Source organism: Gregarina niphandrodes (genome assembly GCF_000223845.1).
Source record: "Gregarina niphandrodes unplaced genomic scaffold scaffold00052, whole genome shotgun sequence".
Lineage (NCBI taxonomy): Eukaryota > Apicomplexa > Conoidasida > Eugregarinorida > Gregarinidae > Gregarina > Gregarina niphandrodes.
Window position 1 is genome coordinate 24,606 of NW_011645819.1, and position 21,607 is coordinate 46,212.

The 21,607-nt window shown below is 53.2% G+C and overlaps 9 protein-coding genes across 9 annotated transcripts; 8 read left to right on the forward strand and 1 right to left on the reverse strand.

The window, feature by feature from the left end:
* Nucleotides 1-1,141: 1,141 nt before the first annotated feature.
* Nucleotides 1,142-5,722, forward strand: GNI_164380 (hypothetical protein; the record flags this gene model as incomplete). Its single annotated transcript, XM_011134841.1, has 2 exons — nucleotides 1,142-4,738; nucleotides 4,832-5,722. 2 exons carry the CDS (start codon nucleotides 1,142-1,144, stop codon nucleotides 5,720-5,722), a joined length of 4,488 nt encoding a protein of 1,495 aa, XP_011133143.1.
* A 97-nt stretch (nucleotides 5,723-5,819) lies between these two features.
* Nucleotides 5,820-6,557, forward strand: GNI_164390 (hypothetical protein; the record flags this gene model as incomplete). The annotated part of the gene is made up of 1 exon (XM_011134842.1): nucleotides 5,820-6,557. The coding sequence occupies one exon, from the start codon at nucleotides 5,820-5,822 to the stop codon at nucleotides 6,555-6,557; it is 738 nt and encodes a 245-aa protein (XP_011133144.1).
* Nucleotides 6,558-6,744: 187 nt separating this feature from the next.
* On the forward strand, nucleotides 6,745-7,305 carry GNI_164400 (replication termination factor 2; the record flags this gene model as incomplete). The annotated part of the gene is made up of 1 exon (XM_011134843.1): nucleotides 6,745-7,305. One exon carries the CDS (start codon nucleotides 6,745-6,747, stop codon nucleotides 7,303-7,305), a length of 561 nt encoding a protein of 186 aa, XP_011133145.1.
* Nucleotides 7,306-7,619: 314 nt separating this feature from the next.
* On the forward strand, nucleotides 7,620-12,303 carry GNI_164410 (hypothetical protein; the record flags this gene model as incomplete). Its single annotated transcript, XM_011134844.1, has 2 exons — nucleotides 7,620-8,261; nucleotides 8,335-12,303. The coding sequence occupies 2 exons, from the start codon at nucleotides 7,620-7,622 to the stop codon at nucleotides 12,301-12,303; spliced, it is 4,611 nt and encodes a 1,536-aa protein (XP_011133146.1).
* Nucleotides 12,304-12,421: 118 nt separating this feature from the next.
* On the forward strand, nucleotides 12,422-13,859 carry GNI_164420 (hexokinase; the record flags this gene model as incomplete). The annotated part of the gene is made up of 2 exons (XM_011134845.1): nucleotides 12,422-13,694; nucleotides 13,789-13,859. 2 exons carry the CDS (start codon nucleotides 12,422-12,424, stop codon nucleotides 13,857-13,859), a joined length of 1,344 nt encoding a protein of 447 aa, XP_011133147.1.
* A 119-nt stretch (nucleotides 13,860-13,978) lies between these two features.
* GNI_164430 (hypothetical protein) lies at nucleotides 13,979-17,152 on the forward strand (the record flags this gene model as incomplete). Its single annotated transcript, XM_011134846.1, has 1 exon — nucleotides 13,979-17,152. One exon carries the CDS (start codon nucleotides 13,979-13,981, stop codon nucleotides 17,150-17,152), a length of 3,174 nt encoding a protein of 1,057 aa, XP_011133148.1.
* A 126-nt stretch (nucleotides 17,153-17,278) lies between these two features.
* Nucleotides 17,279-17,877, forward strand: GNI_164440 (Nsp1-like carboxy-terminal region protein; the record flags this gene model as incomplete). The annotated part of the gene is made up of 2 exons (XM_011134847.1): nucleotides 17,279-17,588; nucleotides 17,702-17,877. The coding sequence occupies 2 exons, from the start codon at nucleotides 17,279-17,281 to the stop codon at nucleotides 17,875-17,877; spliced, it is 486 nt and encodes a 161-aa protein (XP_011133149.1).
* Nucleotides 17,878-18,342: 465 nt separating this feature from the next.
* Nucleotides 18,343-20,115, reverse strand: GNI_164450 (lipase; the record flags this gene model as incomplete). Its single annotated transcript, XM_011134848.1, has 3 exons — nucleotides 18,343-18,465; nucleotides 18,525-19,939; nucleotides 19,977-20,115. The coding sequence occupies 3 exons, from the start codon at nucleotides 20,113-20,115 to the stop codon at nucleotides 18,343-18,345; spliced, it is 1,677 nt and encodes a 558-aa protein (XP_011133150.1).
* An 84-nt stretch (nucleotides 20,116-20,199) lies between these two features.
* Nucleotides 20,200-21,574, forward strand: GNI_164460 (hypothetical protein; the record flags this gene model as incomplete). Its single annotated transcript, XM_011134849.1, has 2 exons — nucleotides 20,200-20,227; nucleotides 20,403-21,574. 2 exons carry the CDS (start codon nucleotides 20,200-20,202, stop codon nucleotides 21,572-21,574), a joined length of 1,200 nt encoding a protein of 399 aa, XP_011133151.1.
* Between the last annotated feature and the right edge of the window lie 33 nt (nucleotides 21,575-21,607).

Below are 21,607 nucleotides of genomic sequence, written 5' to 3' on the forward strand. Positions count from 1 at the left end.
TCTTCACCCCACCGCACGGCCAACCCCACCGCACAACCCCCTAAGCACAACCCCCAAGCACAGCAAGCGCCCAGGCGGTCGCGCTTGAGGCTGCGCAGCGCACCGCTACGCGCTTTTCGGACACACTCGACACCCAGCAACAACCCTGCCCAGGCCTCCGGCCCTCCCAACGACCCCTCCGCTCCGACAAAGCCGCCATCGTCGTGGCCGCTTTGTCGGAGTCCGCCATCGTCACACTTGGAGGTCCGCGCCTCTTTGTGTGCTACTCCAAAAACTCAGGCTCCTCCCGTAAATCTATCCGGCCCATTTTTAAACGAGCCTCCTGTGGCTGCTTGTTCAGGCGTGCTGTTGCTAGGTGGCTCCACCACCCTGTTCGGGGTCAGACACCCGTCAGTCTAGAACAAGGACGTGGACTGGACTGGGGACGTGGACCGAACTGGGGACGTGGACTGGACTGGACTGGGGACGTGGACTGGACTGGGGACATCTCGGAGCCGGACTCCGCTCGTAGAAGTGAGCTCGGTACTCAGCAGCAAGTAGATGTATCACTATACGCTGTTTCCGCCGCAGGAACATGACCTCCCATATTCTCAAGAACACGGCACTAAGAAGACTGTATCCATCCAGCCCGCAGGCCCAGCAGCAGACCCGGACCACACCCCCAGCAACAGACCCGGACCACACCCCCAGCAGCGGTGTCCAAGGAGAGTGTATTATATGGTATTGTTGTGTGTCTGCGGATACGCATGAGTGTTGTTTCGGGGGCTACCTCGGCGGTAACTTCAGCCGGAGGTATCTTATTTCGACGGCACGGCAAGATCGTGAAAGTCCTGTCGCGTCGAACCTGAGTCGGATTTTGCGCCCAGTGCTTACTTTGGCGTCTCCTTAGTTGAGTAACTCAGGCCGTGTGCCTTACCCCGAGCAGTTGCTTAGGCCCAATGCTTACTTTGGCCCAGTGTTTACTTTGGCCCAGTGCTTACTTTGGCCGAATACGTAGGCCGGGTGGCTTATGTGGATACCAGGTTGGTCCAGAGGAGTGCTTGCGTGTGATTTGCTTGTCGGGTGCCAGGCTGGCTGCGTCTGGTGGTGTGGTTGGGTGCGGCAATCGGGTGATTTTTGGCGGGGGTGAGAGTAAAAAATAATGACGTTGGTTGACATCGTGAGCGAGTTGGGCGTGGGTGCGTTTGCTACGGTGTTGGGTTTTGAGACGATATTGAGGACGGCGGATGAGGAGTTAGTGATTAACGAAGAGACGGTGGCGGCCGCATTAGCGCAGGTGGCTCAATTGCTGTTGGCGGGTGCGTCGGACTGTCGGATCGAGTACTTTGTGGAGGGTGTGAGCAATCTGGAGCCGATGTTGAGTTGGACGGACGTATTCTACAATTTGGGGCGTCAATGGGGTACTTGCGACCCGGCGATCTTCCGGTCCACAAACGAACAAGTGCTCTGGCTGAACCTTCTCTTCGCCTGGCAACAAGCCGGCTACGCAAACCGCCGGGCCAAGGAGCTGGCCAGTGCTCCCCGACCACTTGACGCGGCACCGCTCGAGTCCGTGCACCGCCTCCCCCCGTCGCGGTTCGCCGCACCACCTCTTTCGATGCTCCCCAACTCCGGCGCCGCGCTCGCATCCTACGCGCGGTTCCTCGTCAATCACGACATCAACTACGTCTCCTCCCTCGTGCCCCAGACGCTCTACGAAACCGCACCCGTCTCCGCCACGCTACTGGACCTCGCCCAACTACTCTTCGCCAACCACCGTACCGAGCTGCTCGATGTACATCGACTGTCTCAACAAGACTTCCTGAAGGCACGATTCGAACCGCTCAATCGAGACTCCAAACTCTTCGCCGTTAAACTCGGAGTCTTCCTGAACGAGAAGCTCCTTGCTGTGCGACAATTAGGCTCCAACAACGTCAGTGCCGTCAATCCAAAAGACGACGCTGTCACGCTCGATGGCGCCTCTGCGTGCATATACTGTGACGCTCTCGTCAACTACGCCGAAGCCATGAAGGGTCGCGCAGGCAACCCCTTCGAAGACCTGCGGATCCTCACCCACTTCGAACGTCTCCGTCTCCTACTCTGCGACTCCTTTCCGGAAGAAGCTGAATTGTCGGGCATGCACCGCAAGTCCTTCCAGCCGGCCGCGCCTGCTCCGGCTACCGCTCCGGCCGCCACCGGCGATAGCGAGGACCAAGTTTTCGCCGCCTTCTACAGGGGAGAGATCTCGTCATCGCAACTCGTCGACTTCATGTACAAGCTGGCCCAGTTTCCGTCCGGCAGTGCTGAGGCCGACCTCCTCGCCAAGATGCTCCGGACCCTTTTTATAGAATGCCGCCACTTTCCCAAGTACCCGGCCCCGGAGCTGTACCGGACAGCGGACTTCTTCGGCAAACTCATTCGAAGCGAGCTCCTGCTCAAACGACCCGAGCTACATCTACTCGCCATCCGCTGTGCCATGGAAGCATTGCGCAAAGATCCGAATACTCTCATATTCAAATTCGGTCTCGTAGTCCTCCAAGGCTTCCTTCCCATCGCACCTTGCTCGCCTGCCTTCCTCTCTGCACTCGTCAAGATGCACCATGTCGCTGACCTCTTTCCCAGCCTCATTTGGTACGCAGAGACATGTCTCCACGCCATGCCGGCTGCCATGCAAGCAATGTCCTTCGTCGACGCCTCCCAACTGGTGCAAGCGATCGCTCCCGCACAACTACCCTCGCCGAGCAACGTACTCATCATACCACCCGCACTCTTCCTGATACCACAACAGGCCGCCGAAAACAGACCTGACCGCTTCCCACCATCCGACCGCTTCCCACCCAGCGGCGGCGGCGGGCCGCCGTATGTCGTGGAATTTGGCAATGTCGCTGTCCCCGACTCTCAACAGGAAGTCGTCCTCCAGGGTTTCGGACTCGGACAGGTTGAGGCGTTGTTGGAAGACCCGCAAATCACTTCATGGATCGCCACGCCACCTGAACACGTGCGCCTCAAGGTTGCGCAAACCTGCAATTCCATCGTCAAGAGCAACGTCGAATTCAAGGCACGTGAACTCGCAGACTGGCTCCAGGCAGAGTGGCTGCCATGGGTCGCCTTCTACATCGTCAAGTCACGCACCACCAAGGAAGTAAACCATCTCGCACTCTACGCTGAATTCGCACAAACCCTCGGCGGAAACAAACTCGTGGAAATGATCACAAACGTCACTTACGACTCCATCAACGTCCTCATGCGATACTCCGTCTCCGCCAAAGACGCCTCCAGCTACAAGACTGTACTCAAGGCTCTCGGCGCCTGGCTTGGCATGCTCACTCTCGCGCGAAACAAACCACTCAAGGCCAAAAGCTTCGACGTCAAACATCTCCTCTTCGCCGGCTATGAAGCAGGCACCCTCAACGCCGTCCTTCCACTCGTGTGTTCCTGTCTCAGCAACATCCGCAACTCCAAGCTCTTCAACCCCCCCAACGCCTGGACCGTCGGCTGTCTGACCACACTTGCCCAACTCTACATCCTACCCGGCTGCGCTCAAAATCATCAATTCGAAATCGAATTGCTGATGCGCAACCTCGGCCTGAATTTGGACATCTATGTCGCTGCTGCCCAAGAACAACCGAACATGTTCGAGACTCTGAGTCCTCCGCTCGGCGTCAGCTCTCCAGAGGCCGCCGCGCCTTTTGCCGCCGCCGCCGGCCCGCCCGTGGGTCCTGGCGCCGCCGCACTGGGCGCTGCCTTGGGCGGCAGCGGGTCGCTGGCGGGTGCGGCACGGCCGAGCAACGTCACGCCCTCGGGGCCGCGGACGCAGTTGTTAAGCGCGTTAGCTAAAACAGCCAAGATCCCGGCCGGGCTGGCGTTGTTCCAGAAATGTCCGGAGTTGCGGATAGCGGTGCCAATTGCGATGGAGCGCGCGGTGAAGGAGTTGGTGACGGTCATGTCGGAACGCGCGGTTGTGCTGGCGGTGGGGACCACGGTGGAGCTTGTACTGAAGGATTTTGCCTTGGAGTCGGAGGAGACGTTGGTCAAGAGAGCCGCGCATTTGATGGCAGCCGCGCTGGCAGGGTCCATCGTCGTAGTCACGGGCCGACCGAGTCTTCGCAACTCCATCGCCACGCAGTTCCGTTCTTTGGTGCAGTCTGTCAATTCCGTCAACCACGACGGGCGCACGGACTTCGACTCTTCCGTCGAACAGGCCGCTCTGGTCATCGCGCATGAAAACGCGCACATTGCCAGTACCCTCATCGAGCAGGTTGTCATTGAACAGGCTGTCCGCGCGGTCCAAGAAGCCCTCAGCCAGTCACTGGCCGACCGGCGGGCCGCGGCCGAGAAGGGCGAGCCCTTCGTCGACCCCAAGTTCTTCGGCGCAAACTGCGAGTGGCCCGCCGCGCTCCCTGTGCCGCTCAGGCTTACCCCCGCTCTGGACACCGAACAACTCGAGGTATACAAAGCCTTTGCTCACATCGGACCTCTGAAGCGAGTGCGGGAAAGTAACTCCGCTACGGGAGACGCTGCCGCTGCCGCACCCACGGGCGGCGTCGTTCCCGAGACTCTGAGCACAATCGGCGTCTCTGTCGGCAAACTCAAGGAAGCTGTCAAAGCCTTGATGGCGCGACCCGCCGAGGACATGAAGATTTCTGTGCCCCCGGAGAGTCCCGCAACAATCAAGTTACTCGCTACCCTTGAACCCGACAATGACATTTTCAAGGAGATTGAAAACGTGGTTAATATAGTGCAAAATTGCGAGTCACGAGTAAGCAACACTGCCCACTTGCGAAGCTTCGGGTTGGGTATTTGAGTCTGCGCACACACGTGCGCTAACAAAATTGCTGCGCGTATTTTGTAGGAAACGGTCGCTCTCTGCACCGCACGTCGGTTATTACGGTCTATATATGATGCGGCGCACCGCGGTTTATCTTTTGCGACGGAAGGCGACGACGTAGTGGAGATATCGTACGTATATCTAGAGGCGTTTGTGGGGATGCTATCGCGGTTTGACCAACTGCAGTTGGTCCATAATCTACGAGAGGTAGTGACGATTTGGTTGATAAGCGCAAGTTACTTGACTCCTGGAGTGCCGACGTCGCAGCGAGAACGCGCGACGATTAGTTATCTGACATTGTCGGTGGAGATTGCTGCAAGGAGTTTAATTGTGTTCGATTGTGCGGCGAAGTATGACATGATTGAGACCCAGATCATAGACGTAGATTTTGTTTCCACCTTGCTCTCTCAAGCGTATGAGGGGCTGCAGTCGCTACAGTCAATGTCAGCTGCTGAAACGTCCGCGGAGTCGAACGACATGACGGCGGAGAAGGCTGTCAAGGCGACGGATGAGCAGCTGGCTGCTGGGTCAGCTGAAGACAAGATGGACGGAATAAACTCGGACCACATTCAGGAAGCGGCTGCACTCACTATTGAGTTTGCCATGCATGTGGTCTACATTCTGTTGGTTGAAATTCGTCATACGCCCGGGGCCATGCAAGATTCACTCAACAAACTGCGCCGAATAGCAACGCTGCCCAACTGGCAGCAAAAACAGACACTCAAATTCAAATTCAGCTTGTCCAAGGCCCTAGCACTTAATAACAGGGAGCGGACCCTCGAGCAAGGCCTACAACAACTGTTCCAGGACGTCCAACGCCTCCCTGAAATGCCTTCGAAATGTCTCACATTACGGCAGCTGGTTCAGCTACACCGAGACGTCCCCACGGAAGTCGGTCCTTTGCCAGCACAGTGATTTTTTTACCGAAAGCGCATTCAATATATATCCCTAATATACCCCCCCTTACGTGGCGTTTTCTTCTCTAATCAAGACTTGCATACCAAGACCAAGAATGTTTGTAAAGAGGACGTTGTTAGCTGTTGGTGGACTGGCCAATGTTGTGCATAATCCTCAAGCTACGGATGTCTGTGGATGCCAAGTCTCTAGCGACCTCAAGATCTTGGTCAACTGCCTGGACCAAAAGGTAGCAGACGGGTCGTGCACAGATCCGCTCCTGTTGGACACAATTACGTATAGTGCCGCGGCAGATGTTTGCCTCCGCGAGGGTCCTGTCACGAGCAGTTTGGTGGACAGCATCTCACCGAAGGTTATGAAGTCCGTAACCGTGGCCATCGACCCGATGGCACACATGGAGTTTTCGGCAATGCAGGTGCAAGTTGACCAACTGTGTACGGGCCTGCTGGTCACTACAGGCAACGTCACCTCCGACACCTCTGCTCCCGACAGCTTTGATTCCGATCGCACTACCACCAAGGCCACCGAAAAGAATGCTACGGATGCTCAATGTCCCACTTTAAAGACCATTAATGGCTATACTAGTATGAACTACACTTTTGACGACGATAGCAAAATGCTAACTGTCAAACCGGAAACCGGTGACACGTGGACCGTCTCAGATGCACAGTACTTCCAGCTTTGGGTGGAGGGCTGCACTCTCGTAGACGACTACCAAGCCGTGGCGCTTAGCACTGTTTATGAACCGGTCCTGCCGCGCACGCAGGGCGTCAAGGGCCTCTTTGGCGCAGCCTCCTTCGCGACCGCGTTCTTGGTACTTGTCGGTTTGTCTTGAGCGGTGTCTACAGACGCAGAGCCGCGACCTGCCTGCTGAGCTATTTACCGTTCGTGACGTACCGATATGTTAGCCCTAGCAGCAAGGCACTGGCTTTGTAAGGCGATTTTTAAGGGTTAAATACACCACTAGCCTCCGGACCACCTTTTCTTGGCCCGGGGAGGGGTGGCCCGGGGGCTATAAAAATATGGGTGGTGACGGTGGTTCGATTCCCGGTCGTGCAGATATAGTGCGAGTGAAAGGGTATGAGTTCAAGCGCAATCTGGGCGGCATGGGATATGATCCGAATACGATGGTGCTGAAGGAAAGGGGTGCCCTATCACCGCAGGAGGCGCGCGGTTTGGCGCTTACGCGTTGTCGTGTGTCACAGCTGCCGTTGCATGTGCCCATCGTGCTGGACCGCAGCGGCTATCCATACAACAAGGAGGAGTTGCTGGAGCGCATGTTGGCCAAAAGCGACGTTTTGAAAAGCCTCGGCATCAAGAGCCTGAAAGACGTCGTAACCATAAATGACGGCAGCGAGGCCCTTTTCGCACCGTTCGCCAACGGTACTCTACAGTGCCAACTCACCGGAGTGCCATGCAATGGTTCCAAACGGTTCCTCTTCAACTGGACGTGTGGCTGCATCTTCGCCGAGAAGGCACAAAGGGAAATCGGCCAGCAACGATCGACGCAGCAAAACTGCCCAGTCTGTGGCGCACCCAACGCCAAGATACTTCCCATGATCCCGGACCTCGCTCCGCCGTAAGAGCCAGCTGTTAACTGGCTGGGCGCACGCGCTTGCACACACGTGTGCTGACGCGCAAACACAGATATATTTTTCGGCTGAGGCTAGCCGAATTGCTGAACTGGTCGTTTCGAACCAACTCAGACGAGACGGTGTTCTGGCCATGGCTGTGGTCATGCTGTCAGCCACACATCACCGAGTACCGCAGAAACCGATTCCCGTAAAAACCGAACATCGTAGAACCAATTGAGGCCAGGTGCTGGTTTGGGCCCAAACAGGGTTCGATTTGTCACCTGCCACCGTCTTCTTGTTCCATGTTTTCCCGGGGTTAATTCATGAGGAGTGGGGCGGAAGCCCAGAAAAAAGTGGGTGTAGGGGCGGTGGCAGTGCCCGAGATTGTCATCCCCAAGAAGAGAGGAAAGCGGTCAACTCTTGCGGTCCCGGTGAGTTCTGGACTAGGACCGGGTCCGAGGTTAGCTGAGCGGACTTCCTTGTATCGTAGCGTTTCAAACGTGTACAAGGTAACGAATGGTGAGAGTTTATGTCTGTCGGCGCACTGTAAAGGACAGTCTTGTCGTGACTGGGTAGGGAAGAGCCAGTGCCACTTGCCACTGGTGATGTATTCAGCTCAGAATGGTGCGTTGATTGAGAATTTGTTTAAGTCCTTTAACGCCAAGTTGCGCCACTGTCCCGTCGATGTGTGGAGAAAACGTGCGCAGGCTCTGTACAACCGTCATAACGAATACGCCCACCTACAGGACCCTTGCAAGTGGCCGCCTCTAAGCTTCGGTCCTCACCATCCCTGTCTCTATGACACTGTCCAAGTCGATGAGCCAGACGGGATCAAACGTTATCGGTCGATAAAATTGCCAATACCGCAGGAACTCATTCCACAAGTAGTTGGCATGGCTAACAAGCTTAGGGAACTCAAGGAGAATAAAGATATGGCTAAGAAAGTCAAACCGTTTCTTACAGGTGTAAGTCTCCCCACTGTCGCACTTGAAGCTACCCCACTTATGTAGCGGTGTGTAGTAACCAGGTTTTCGGTAGGATCCTTCTTGGGTAAATAACATAAAAGTGGAGCCTATTACAGATCCGCGGCATCCGGCGTATTCGCCAAGTGTTACCCAGTACCGAGCGGTGGCAACGCAACGAATCCCGAAAGGGGCCTTAGTCGGTCCACCGGTGTACGCCGGAGTGTTTCGCCAGACGAATGAGACGGACGCCCTGGAACTTAATTCCGACGGCACCATGGCGAACCGGTGGGCGTACAGCTTTGGGGTGGGACTCTTCGGGTCGGGTGACACGGCAGAGGAAGGAGAAGACGAGGGACGGGCCCGGTTGCACTTCGACGCGATCAAGCTGTCTCTTGTTGGCGATACGGAAGGACCGGTGGACCGTGTTGTCTCTGAGACTGAGACGATTGGGTCTGAAACGGTTGGGTCTGAGACCATTGGTTCTCGACCCCAGAGCCGTGCGGGTCGCCGAAATCGTGGGGCTCCGGTGGAGATCGATGGCATAAACACCCGTCATCGTAAGACGGAGATCGAGCGGGTGTCTGACGACATGGTCAACTGGGACGTGGAAGCAGCGCAATTCCGAAACGAGCTGGCGATGGTTAACGACCCGAAGGGTTTTGGTGAGGTATTGGGCTTCAGCAAGCAGCAGGAGTTGGATGGGAACGCAGAGACGTTGATTTGGTCGTTGTTTAATATCCCGTGTATAGCGTACAAGGCGAAGCGTACAATCGGGGTCGGGGAGGAGATTTTGATTGAGTACGGGTATCATTATTGGCACCGGCAGCAACTGATGGCTTGGTGTAAGTCGGAGAATACATATGTGCGAGCGCAGCAGAGTCAAGCGAATGCTCGCTATCAGGAACTGGAGGAGCAGCTATTTAGTTTGCGGAAGCAACGACAAGAGGATGAACGTGTTAAGATCCATCTGGAGTCCTTGGTCCGTGAGGCACGTAGTAAGGGGGAAGAATATGATAAATACTCCGAGATGCTCAAGACAACGGAGGCCAAACTTTGCAAAAAATTAAATGAATTAGAGGAACTAGAAACCGATCTGAAACGCATGGAATTAGCCAAGCTCTGCATCCAACAGAAAAACCTACAATTAGAACGAAAGATTATCGACGTCGAACGTACTTGTAACAGGACTGCAGAAACACTACAGACTATACAGGAACAATCACTAATAAAAACAATGGTAGAGACAGCTGGAAATAGTGTTACTACCAAGACGGTTAAGTATTGCTTGTATAGTGAACTTGCACAGGACCTTGGATATGGCAGCAAACATATTCTAAGTGACAATCCGGAAACACATTATTCAAACTGTAAATTCTATAAGGAACCATTAATCAGATCACAGGTTACTATATGCGATCGTTGCGGTACAAGGTATAGATTAGGACCTTATTCTAAAGATCAACATGATACAGTATGTATGACAATCATTGAATCAAACAAAAGATTGCATCAAAAGAAATTGGATCTCACCAAACAATATGATTCAAGTGCTATTAGTGGTATACAAAATGTGTTGGGGAAAATGCTGTTGCCCGATTTGACCAAATTTGAAGAGTACTCTCATCATGGTATGCTTAAAAGTATTCTGGACTTGGTTACTTGGGATAGTAGGTTGTCATCTATACTAAGAATGGTTATAATTAGTGTAACTGATGGGTTTAATCAAGCCATCAAGGAGACCAGCTATCAACGACCAAAGGTTGATACGGGCGGTGATGATACGGGCGGTGATGATACGGGCGGTGATGATACGGGTGGTGATGATATACTTATTACTCGATTGTTATTAAGAGAATATCCTATGTTGAATGAATCATATGAGCAAGGTAATTCTTTAAGGGCTGTATTGATGTCATTAGTCAATAATTATGAGTTATGTCGTATAGTCTGTAGTGATCACTTCAAGCATTTTTTATTACCAAGTTGGCCTCTTGAGCTAGATTGGCTATACCAGATCGCCAAGACTCTGTTTGGCTACTTCACGGATTTCCCCAACTTGGCCAAAGAGCACGTAACACTAAGCTACATAAATGATCTGCGACTGTGTCTTAAACAGCTTGATTGCAAGCTTAATACTCTTCCGTTCTGTAAGTTCCTGCACGCAGGGCCTGAGAAACTCGGTTTAAAACTCAACATCCAATATACATGCACGGATCTTACTACCGTGGTCCACGAGTACTACTCACAGTTCAAGTGGCCGAGCCGGCCTCTGCTCAAGTTGCCAGATCCATCTATAGCAAGACAGATCTGTAACCAGATCGTGTCAGGTTCGCTTCGCTCTCAACAACCGGGAACCAAGGGTCATCCTGTTAAACTAGAAGACTCGTCCGCGTCGGAAATGGCATCGGAGTCCGTGTCGGAGCCTGCTCATCAGAACAAAAGGTCCTTGTCCATTGTTGAGAACGAAATGGACAACATGGAACGCGGCAAAAAACTCCGGTTCATTCATCCCGCGGCCGATCCTATAACCCTCAAAGAAGAAGACGGTATCTTCGTGGATCAGCTTAATCAACAGATACTGACGGACGAACGAGATAATGTAAGTAGTACCGTGAGTATGCCCGGTAGCACTACCTCGAACTACGGTGCTTCCAACAACGGTGCTTCCAACAACGGTGCTTCCAACAACGGTGCTTCCAACAACGGTGCTTCCAACAACGGTGCTTCCAACAACGGCATCTCGACCAGTGTTATCCTGTCCCTGACCAGTGGTACCTCGGACGCCGCTTCATACGTCCAAGTCCTGAACACACTGATGCCCGTGATGTCGTTGTATTGGGGTACTGGCGCAGTCCCCGAACGGCCATGCGGTCAGTGCGTGATTTCTGACGAAGTGGATCTGGACAATGGCTTCCGCGTAGTGCGGGAAGAAGCCCCTGAGTTACGAAGGCTGCTGCCAGGGGCTGAGGTCGGAGTAGAAGACGCGGTCAAGCCCTCCGTGAGTATGTTTAAGTTCAGAACCATTGCAGAAAGACCGCTGGCTGACTCGCAGGATGGAATGGTGGGTGGAAGCAACGTGAAGGATAGTGTGCAGGGTCAGGCCGTTGGGCAAAGGGAGACGATGGTCCGGTTGGGATGTGGCCTAGGTCTGCCGTTGTACCGGACTTGGGCGGTCGATCTGCTGCTGAACGTTTTTTCGGCAGAACCGACGATGGAACCCAAGATGGACAGGCCCGGGGACGGACCGAGAAGATACAAGCACCTCATACCATTAGTCGGGGCTCACTTTAGTCATGGGAGTGGAACCCGTCATCAAGGAAACGGCAACTCTTCATTCCCTCTGTTATCTCTCTTATGTCACTGGGAGAAGAAGAAACTCAAATACTGCAATTGGGCACTACCCGGCCTCGATCAAGCGCCAGAAAGAAGGGAAGGAGGAAGAGATGGTGGAAGGGGAGGGCTGATAGTTCTGGAGCCGAAATTCCACGTAGACAGGCGAATTGCTTCTCCGGGAGGGGATATCGAGCTTTTGGACGGGCTTGTGAAATTGCACCTACTTCATGTCCCTTCCCACGGACTCATTTTAGTCAAGGAGTCCGGGACTGTTGACCCCGGGATCGGGACTGTTGACCCCGGGATCGGGACTGTTGACCCCGGGATCGGGACTGTTGACCCCGGGACCGGGACTGTTGACCCCGGGACCGGGACTGTTGACCCCGGGACCGGGACTGTTGACCCCGGGACCGGGACTGTTGACCCACAGAGTGTAGGTATCAAGAGGGAAGGCAATGATTCTTCGTCTGTCATCTGCGCGGATACAAGTGGGAGACGACGCACGTGTGTTATATACAAGCCATTCGCATCGTTAGACGGAGCGCATCTAAACGAATCCCTCAATATTGATACCATTGGCTTTTGTGTGCCTCTTCCTCAAGATGAAAGAGATGAAAACGGTGTTCTCATCAAATTTGGTCAAACGAGACAGTCAAAGCTTTGTTTAGTAAGAGCGGATATCTCGTTACAGAATAATACAAGTCTCTAGACGGTTGGGTAGCTCCACTAGTGTTTCCTCGTAGTGTGTCCTTGGTACCCATTTCTCCCGCCTTTGACCGTGGACTTCTCCTCATCCATGGACATCAGTCCACGGTCAGAGTTTTTGGATGGAAAATACATTGCTTGAGTTATTTACACTTGATGATAATGTGTGTTATGAGTTAAAAGATAATTATCACAAGAGCTTTATAAATTCATTAAGCAATCATCAGGCTGGCAATAGCGGAACATGGACAGTAGAAAACGGAGGTGTTAAGGCGATTGATACTTTTCTCAGGTCCCCATCCTCGTTGCCACCTTCGTCCAAGGGTTTAGGATTTGTTATCAACGAAGCTTCCCTTCAACTATGTTTGGTGGACCGTGCTCCCAAGAATGCTATTACTATTTTGGACCGTCAAGAATGTGAGTTAGAGCCATACGATGACCTCGATACCGTATGCAAGTGCTGCGTGAAAATGATCCAGAATTTGCCAATACCGCTCCCGGAAAGAACCCCTTTGGTTATATGTGCAGTTGCATCGATTGTATATCAACAAGGACTCAGGCAGGCATACCTCTTGGACGGCCAGTTCGCTAGTGATGCTAATCTATGCTCAGTTATGGAGAAAACGTTTCGAAATAAAAAACTCGGCGAACAAGTTTTTGTCGCCGCACACGTGTGCGAGATGGCGGCGTCCTACTTATCCATGGTCTTGGACTACCCACCGAGTGTCCCTAGGGTACACTGCGTGGTGGACCGCGGTGTAGGCATTGCTTGCGGGGTTCGTCACAAGAATTTTGACGGAAACGTAATTTTGGCGGAATGTCAGAATTTTGCAAAAGGCATCCCGCTTACATTTATAGACCGCCAACTGGCCGCGCTAGAGCCGGATTCGGCGCTGCATACGCTAGAGAGGCTAGTTAGCATCGACTGCATGGCAGAGCTGGTTCGACTGTCTGTCCTCTACTTGTTGTCTCTGGACCAGGAGGAAACGGCGGGCAAGTTGCTTTGGACGCGGAATACGCTTTCAGCAGAAGACGTGCTGGCCATTGTCAACAGCAGCGACTCACCCAGCGCCGTACTCCGCATTTTGGGCGCCAAATGGGACTGGCAGTTGCAGAGCAGTAACGAGAAAGAGTATCTCAACCGCTTGAATGTGGCACGGATAACGAAACTGATTGCACAGGCCCTTGTTCGCAGAGCCGGCCGCATCATGGGCTGCATCCTCCAGTGCATCATTCGCTACCAAAAGGAAAGTGAAGGCACCTCCTGCTCCGTCACCCTCGGCGGACGGGTGTGCACTCTCGCATGTTTCCGCCACGAACTAATGAACCAACTCCGAACCAGACACGAGCCCATGCTCACTCTTGGTCACATTAACTCAACCATGGCACTGGAAAGTAACAAACAACACCCACAAGCAACACCGACAGGCAACACCGACAGGCAGCGTACACGCACACACGCGCGCACACACATAGACGCCCGCTGCAGAAGTTGAACTCATTCGAGGCGGGAGTGATATCCCCTCCATGGCAGCCATCTCGGCTTCGCTGATTACGTAACGGGTGAGTGCACGAGAGTCGGGTCGTGACATGAGAGCCGGATAGACGACGAGATTGTGTCACCCGGGGTGGGGTTGTGTCGGTGGTGGGAAGGTCCCGGTGAATTTTTAATTAACCGCATGGATTTGCCGGAGAGTCTAGCGGCGGTGTTTCCGGCCGGGGACGCTTCGTTGTTGGTTCCTTTAAGTCAGTTAGGTTACCGCGATACGGTGGTATCTGACGATGAGTTGCAGCAAGTGTGTGCGAGTCACGGCAACGTCGTGGTGTACCTAAAGCAGATGTTGCGGGACTACTGGTCGAACGCGTCCGTTGGCGAGTCCACAGACGTTGCGGCGGCTGGTGAGTATTTTGTGCTCATGGATTTACTCAAGGCGGCTTTGGACGCACGGCACAGTCAGGCGGAATCCACGACATTGGCGAAGGATGCGGTGCCGCTAGCGCTGGCGTATGTTGTACTAGGTGCTTCGGCGCAAGTCCAGGACGACACGGCCGCGAGCCGCGCACTCTCCGCACTCTCTGTGCTTCTGCGCGCGGGGGTCGCGCTTGCGGTCAAGGAACTGTCGGAGGCGGGCAGGCGCAAGGCCGAGGGCCAGCGACCGGAATTGCGGCCGGCACTCAAGTCTGCACTGCGGCTTCCGGAAGCGGTGACGGCGTTTGACACCGGACGCACGGCACCGGTGGATATCATCGGCGGCGTAGTCACGCTCCTGACATCCAGTTTGATCCATTTGCTTTCCATCTCAACGGGTGGCAAAGCGGCGGCGGGTGGCAAAGCAGTGGTGGCAAATCTGGACATCGGTTTTCTCTTGGCGACGGGCACGAGTCCGAACATTCCCCCGCACCTGAGTCAGTCAGTGCGGCGTGTGCTGGAGTGCCTGCCCGAGGAGATGTTGCCGTTGGTGGCCGAGGCGGCCGGGCAGCGGACGGCCAAGTGGGTACAAATGCCCGTCGCCAAGTTGTTCAGTCCAGATACCGTGTTTGCCACGGGTCAAGTGAAATTGCTAACGGCACTCGTGTTCGGGGTGCTCGCCGCGGCTCCAGTCCCTGCTGAGCGTACCGTGGACCATAGCGCCTTGGGCTCGCTTGCCATCAACCGGCTGTTGACTGTACTGGGGGCGTCCAATACCGCGAAGGATAAGGACTGGGAGGAGGCTGACGACGAGGATGAGAGAGAGTGGAAGCAAGTCATGAGCAAGTCGCTCAGCCGGGCCCAGAGCGTATTCCAGCAGGCTATGCCCAACCTGCCATACGAAGAGATAATGGGCAAGTGGCTCCGCAATGTCGTGGCAAAAAGCGGCGACTCCGTCACCGTCCGGGTCCCGCAAGTGATTGCAAATTCGCTGTCGCTTTGCGGCGTTCTCAAGATGCCCCAATTCACCTTCGTGGCGAGTCAGATGCTGATCGAAAATATGAAGAACGTCGTCCACTCAGAGCTTATAAACATGACCGAGGCTGCCGGGGCGCTGGAAGAAGCCTTTATGCAGTTTATTATTTTCAAGGCGGTGTCATTTGAGCTGGATACTCTGGGTCTTCTGGATGTTGTCCTGCCGTCCAAATTCCCGCTTGCTCTCAAGGGTAAGGTTCTGGGCGCTTGCTGGCTGTCGCTGTGGAACCAAGCGTGCCGCCTCGCTGGGGATGGGAAGGGTATTGCGCTAAAGAACGTTCTGAAGCAGGCGCGTGACAACTTGATCAAGCACGCGGATTTTAATGCATTCGTGCTCGACTGCCGTCAGGCGCTGGTGAACGGCAGCGAGAATCGTGGAACGGGGAGCAGTGTTGGTGCTCGGCAGTGTATGTCGAATCTGTTTTCCCTCCTGGGATCGGAGTACGTCTTTTCACTGCCGGCTGTCAACTGGTCAGTGACAACATGTGACATTCTCACACAGGACTATGTGACTGAGAGTGGACTGTGGGTCATCGAGGCGTTAATGGAAGGTCGCTGCGAGGGCGGTCTGGATCTGAGCAGCATCCAAGTCAACTTGCTGCCCGTGATTAAGTGGTGTGAAGTGAAAAAGAAAGAAATCAATGTGAGCGCAAAGACGGCCGTTCTTGTGCAGTTTTATAACGACATTGCGTTCCAGGTAAAGATGTCACTGGGCGCCTTCCTTGTTCGTGTTTCAGAGCCGGAGGACTGTGCCGCACTCGTGTGCGAAATTCTAACCACCAACTTCACCGCGTTGGAAACCGTAGGGATATCCAACTGCCTACGTATGATGTACAAAAGCATCGACCAACAGGTTTCCCTGATGAGCCAGGATGGTTCCCAGGGGGAAGGTCCCAAGGGGGACGGCGACGAGTTAGTACTGATCCGGAATACATGGCAGAGCGTATTTGACTGGGCTCAGCAGGTGATGAGGGTGGGAATAAAGAACGTAAACGGCACTCTAGTGTCCGCTGGACGCGATTTATTGGCGGTCGTTTGCGGAATCGTCCCGCAGTCTGCGATGGAGAACCTGGTGGGTTTGCTAATTCAGTCAATTGCCACCCTCACCGTTGACGAAGAGATTTACTCTATATATGTGGAGCTAGTTAGCATCCTAATTGAACAGAATAGCCAGCGGCTGAACGCCCAGGCGCTGCTACAGCTGACCAACCACTCACTCGCTCAATTACAGTCGGCGATCCAAATTCGACCGAAACCGGTTGCGGCTTGCCGAGCCTGGCATCACGTTCTGACTCGGCTCTTGGAAGCCTGGACCTTATCGAAGGAACCTAGTCCCCTGATGCAAGTTATGGAGGTCGTCTATGTGCTCCGAGAGCACACGGACGCGACACTTTGGAAAACGAGGATGCAAGTGCTGGAAGCACTTGTTCGCGAACTGCACAGAACCTGGAAGAGTTGCGGAGACCCACAGGTCCTTATTACGTTCCTTTTCCAAGGGCCGCTCTTCGAAGCTTGCTGGAAGGCAGGATCTCAAACTAGCGTCACAAGACGGCGCGCTCGGAGAGTTCTGGATAAACTGGTCCCCGTAATAAACGAAATTACCGACGGAAAGGGGCTCGACATTATGGCAGACTTCCTAATGCTCGGGATGTCCATTTCAGAATGCATTTCGCTCCAAAAAGGGTTCATTCACGCTGCCGAACACGTGTGCGCAAACACAAATTTGTTCGCTGGAGAAGTCCGCTCCAACTTGGAAACGATACTCAGTATGGTGAAACCGATGTGCTTCAATCTGGATAAAAAATCGACTCACTCATCTGTTTTGGGAAGCCGCTTCTCGCGAAGCACCAGGTTCACATCGAAATCGAGAAAATCGATTCGATCCCGATTTACTCCATTACGAACCTAGTTTGATACCCCCTCGTGGTTCACTCAGCTTTTTCGATTCGGACTTCACTTTTGGTGGTTTTGGGCTCAAGCACGATAGTACGACCTGCACCGAATTAAGAGGTCGAATTTTGTTGGCGGAAAAAGGATGGAGTCCAAGGACTACTTCGAGGATGTGCTCACACGGTGGGAGAACCAGTTGCGGGAATGTGTAGATGAATTTGATAAGTATAGTCGGGCAATGTCCGAACTGGATTGCATGTTGTTCAGTTACGTGACGAAGCTTCAGCAGTGTCAACAGGAACAGTCGGAGGTGGAAATGAAGCAACAAGATATCATCAACGATGTCCTTAGGGTAGAGGCAAAGCAAAAATCGATGATGGACGTAATCGTTGCGCTTCAAAAACGTGTTGAGGATATACAGCCCAAGGAATCGGACGAGGATCCCACTATAGAACGTAAGACACGCTAAAACCAGGGGAGGGGAGCGAGCACGAGTGTCACACGTGATTACTGGTGACGTCTGGGTGGTGTCTGAAAGAAGGTGATGAGAGTCATTCCGGTTTTGTAGGGAAGGCCCGTGAAGCGAATAGCGCGATTCATGAATTAGAGAATTGCATTATCCAGTTGTCCGAAGACCTGGGGAAATTGGAAAATGAGATTTATCCCGGTGAACTTGGTGAGCTTATTCACTCAGTCCATGTGCACTCGAAGCTAATCGATCAGCTCGGGCCTGATACCTACTAGGGTTTGACTGGTTCGGGCCTGATAGTGCTTCTTCCAAGTTTCTGTTTCTTGACGAGCCGTGTGCACACACAATTCTGACTTTGGTGTTGAACTTTGGCGTTGAACTTTGGCGTTGAACGTTGGACGAATGAGTGAAAATTGAGACGGGTGGCGATGGCCAGCCACCTCATGATATCACCGCACGGACGAGAAGTAGAAAAGATCGCGACAGGTGCAAAAAGTGGGGCTGAAAAGAAGCCGTCGGGAAGATATCGCCTCCCCCACCCAACTCAAGCGTCACTAAGGCCTCTCCTACCGCGATCCCCCGCGGCGGTGATGCCCTGCTGCGCGTCAGAGGCTCATTCCGGGCATTGCCTGCAGCGTGATGGTGTGCAGCGGTGGAGTATTCCCTCGAGAGTTCTGACCTTTCTAGCTATTTAGTTACCCTACACACACGTCCTTCACGCAAACCCAGAGTATGTATGATTAGCCACGCACGAATGCCTCGTAGTATTTTGTTACACTATGGAGATCGCGCCAGAGCTGGTCTCTATTCGCGTCCATGCCGGGTATGGACGTCCATATAGATTTTAGCACGCTTGTGTTAACCTGAAAGAAGGGAGGGTCAGAGACACTTTCAGAGTCGTAGGGGTGGAGCGTGGGGTTACGTCGTATGTGGAGATTCTATTAAGTTTCCGACAGGTACCAGTTTGTTTGTTGAGAAGTACGCAAATGGGGTGATAGTCATAGCCATATTCGATGGAAGGGTAGGTTGTAGCTGGATCTAGCTGGACAGCTTCGTCAAGGTCCCGTTCAGTACAGGTGGAGGTGGTTAGTACAATGTTGCAGCTGCCGATCTCGAGGTTCTCCTTGAACCATTTAGTGAACTGTGGCCCTCCAGGACGTGGACTACCGATGCCTACAGCCCTCATAGGTAGACTGAGGCGCTTGGACTCACGTAGGATGTAACACAACGCCTGTGCCACGGCACCGCCCATGCTGAAGCCCGTACAAGTCATCAATTTGATAGGGCTGCAATGCAATGTACTTGCCGATACGCAACGATCACTCAGATACTTAATTGTCGTCGGAGCCCACAACAAATCCTCAGCCATTTGCAGAAACTGCGGGCCCAACGCCCGGAATTGTGGATCTAATGAAGACTGCGATATCAACTTCAAACCCAACGTCAACCAATCCTTCACACCCTGTGGAGAGAACCAGTTGATAGCAAATATCACATGCTTATCAGACGCCGAAAACACTGGCAAACGCGGCCCTGACGTCGCCGCCGCGGCTCCTGAAGGCATGACCGAACCCGTAACTGAACCCGTGACTGATGCTGTGGCCGTAACTGAAGCCGTAGCTGAGGCCGTAACTGAGGCCGTAACTGATGCCGTAACTGAGGCCGTAACTGATGCCGTAGCTACGGCTGTGACCATTTTGACAGAAGACTCGTCTATTAAATTTTCTTGCGAAGAAGCCGGCGATATTCGGAAAACAGTCGGGTCTGGACCCGACGACATAGTGTTGGCAGGCAGGCCACAAGCAGGCAGGCCACAAGCAGGCAGGCCACAAGCAGGCAGGCCCTTTTCCCGTCCAATAGTTATTCTCTCACTTATCCTGTCTGTCTTTTCAGCGTCTGTTCCGACGGCCTCCACGGACTTCTCATCTACCGATTTCGATTCTGCCGATCTCGATTCCACCGATTTCGATCCCCCATCAACCGACTCCTGATCTCCGCGTGGGGCTAACCTGGACAGGTACAGCTTCACCTGGCTTGTGGTACAGACGTTGAGTCGTCGAAGGTCCGCTTTCAATCTCCTTACGTACTGGTTCATGGGCTCCTCGGCCACGATGAGATTTACGTTCCCGGGCAGCGAGACGTATCGAACCATGTCGATATAGTCGGTCCGGACACCGTCGTTGACACTAAGCCGCTCTTTATTAGTGTCACTTAGTTGTGACCATCGTGCTTTATCCGTAGAAAAACGACTATGACAGCCAATGAGTCTGCACATCACCCTCCAGTCCTGCAAGATGCATAAACGCATGGACTCGTTTTGGTACATATCATCTGCAGCTAACAACAGACAGCTGAGATGCATGTGACCACTTACTTCCACTATTCGCTTCGTCACTCCCCATCGTGTAAAATTCCGGTACACCGTCTAATTTTGAAACGGCCGAATCCAAAATCTTCTCCGACGACGTTGATGTAGGAGAGTCCAGAGCTGTTAAATCATATTCTGCTATCATCAACCCAAGATTTATATATGTAAAATTATCCGTTCTTAGCTTTCCTCTACAGAGCTCGCAGCTCTCACAATCATTTATAAATAAATGAAGAAAAGTTTAAGAGTTCATACATGTAAGCTCTCCTGAAATCAGCCGTAAATTCTATGTACCCGAAACTAGGGTGGTAACCGGCCCGCATTTCAACCAGTCGCGGACGAAAGCTAACGGGCACTCGAATTCGCGTGTGCTATTTGTAGCGCGCGCGCGCGTGTTTGTAGCGCACGCGTAAAACAATTTGGTTGTTGTAGATGACTCCTCAATAGAAAATGAATACTACTATTTGCTGCGAGTATTAAGGAGGTCGGTTGCTGCTATTGCCAGCAACATGGGTTTAAAGTCATTCCGGTCTCTTGGGGTGTTGAATACGATTGCTTCGGAATTGAATTCGTATATTGGAATGTTGGCAGGTCAGACTCGTATAATCTGTTCGATGAAACATCACATGAAAGCGAACTTCGTAGACGTGTTGCATGCATTGGAGTTGTTGGATAAGCAGTTGTTGGATACGTTATTGAGCGAGCCAGTACTGAGTAACGCGGAGGTGGAGACGACGGACGACACGGCGATCCAGCGTTATGCGAATATAAGATTAAACCGTCCGAATAACGAAGTACCGGACATCACGATTGGGTTTAATGATCGTGGTATGCCGATAACGGAGAGTGCGCTGAATAATTTCGATTTTGTAAAATCTGGGACGTCTTATGTAGAGATGGTAGCAGGCCGTTGCGCCTCGGTTTTGCGGCCTACGCAGCCGATTCCGCAGTTGGTGATTGATGAGCTAGTGGCGAGTCCGAAGATCCTTTTGCCGTTGAGTCCGTCCCAAGATGTGTGGCTGCAGGACATCATTAAGGAGCATAAGCACCGTAAGGAAGTGGACGGATTAAACCAGCCACTGTACACCATGTATCTGCAGCAAGCGGCGCAACCCTCTTCGGCCGAAAGCTTCACAATGAAACTCCACCAAACGGACACGACCATGGGCGCAGTGGGGAAGATTCTGAAGCCCTACAGGTATCAAGACGACCAACCCACGACCGTGCGCGCACTTAATGAACAGTTCTACTCCCTCATGTCTGACTCAGACCCCCACCTGCTAAACATCGAGAATCTGCCCATTAACATCCCCAGTCAGGTCGACTGGTGGATGCCGGTCTACCCACTCGGGCCAGAAAATCTCGACAAACTTGTTGATTCTGTACCCGACAAGCCGGAGTCTCCTGGTGGTGGCCGCGTCCAGGACAACAAATCCGGCGGCGCCGATCAGACAGCTGCCCCGACCCAGGGAGCACCTGAGAACAGACCTTTGGGCTTCGATGCCGCTCTTGAGGAAAAAGTCGAACTTCAAATCGAACTCTGCAACGTCGAACCAGACTTCCCCTCCATAGTCCAACTCGAACGCTCCACCAAGCCGGCCTAGCTGCGGGACCAATACTAGCCAACAGCCAGCCCT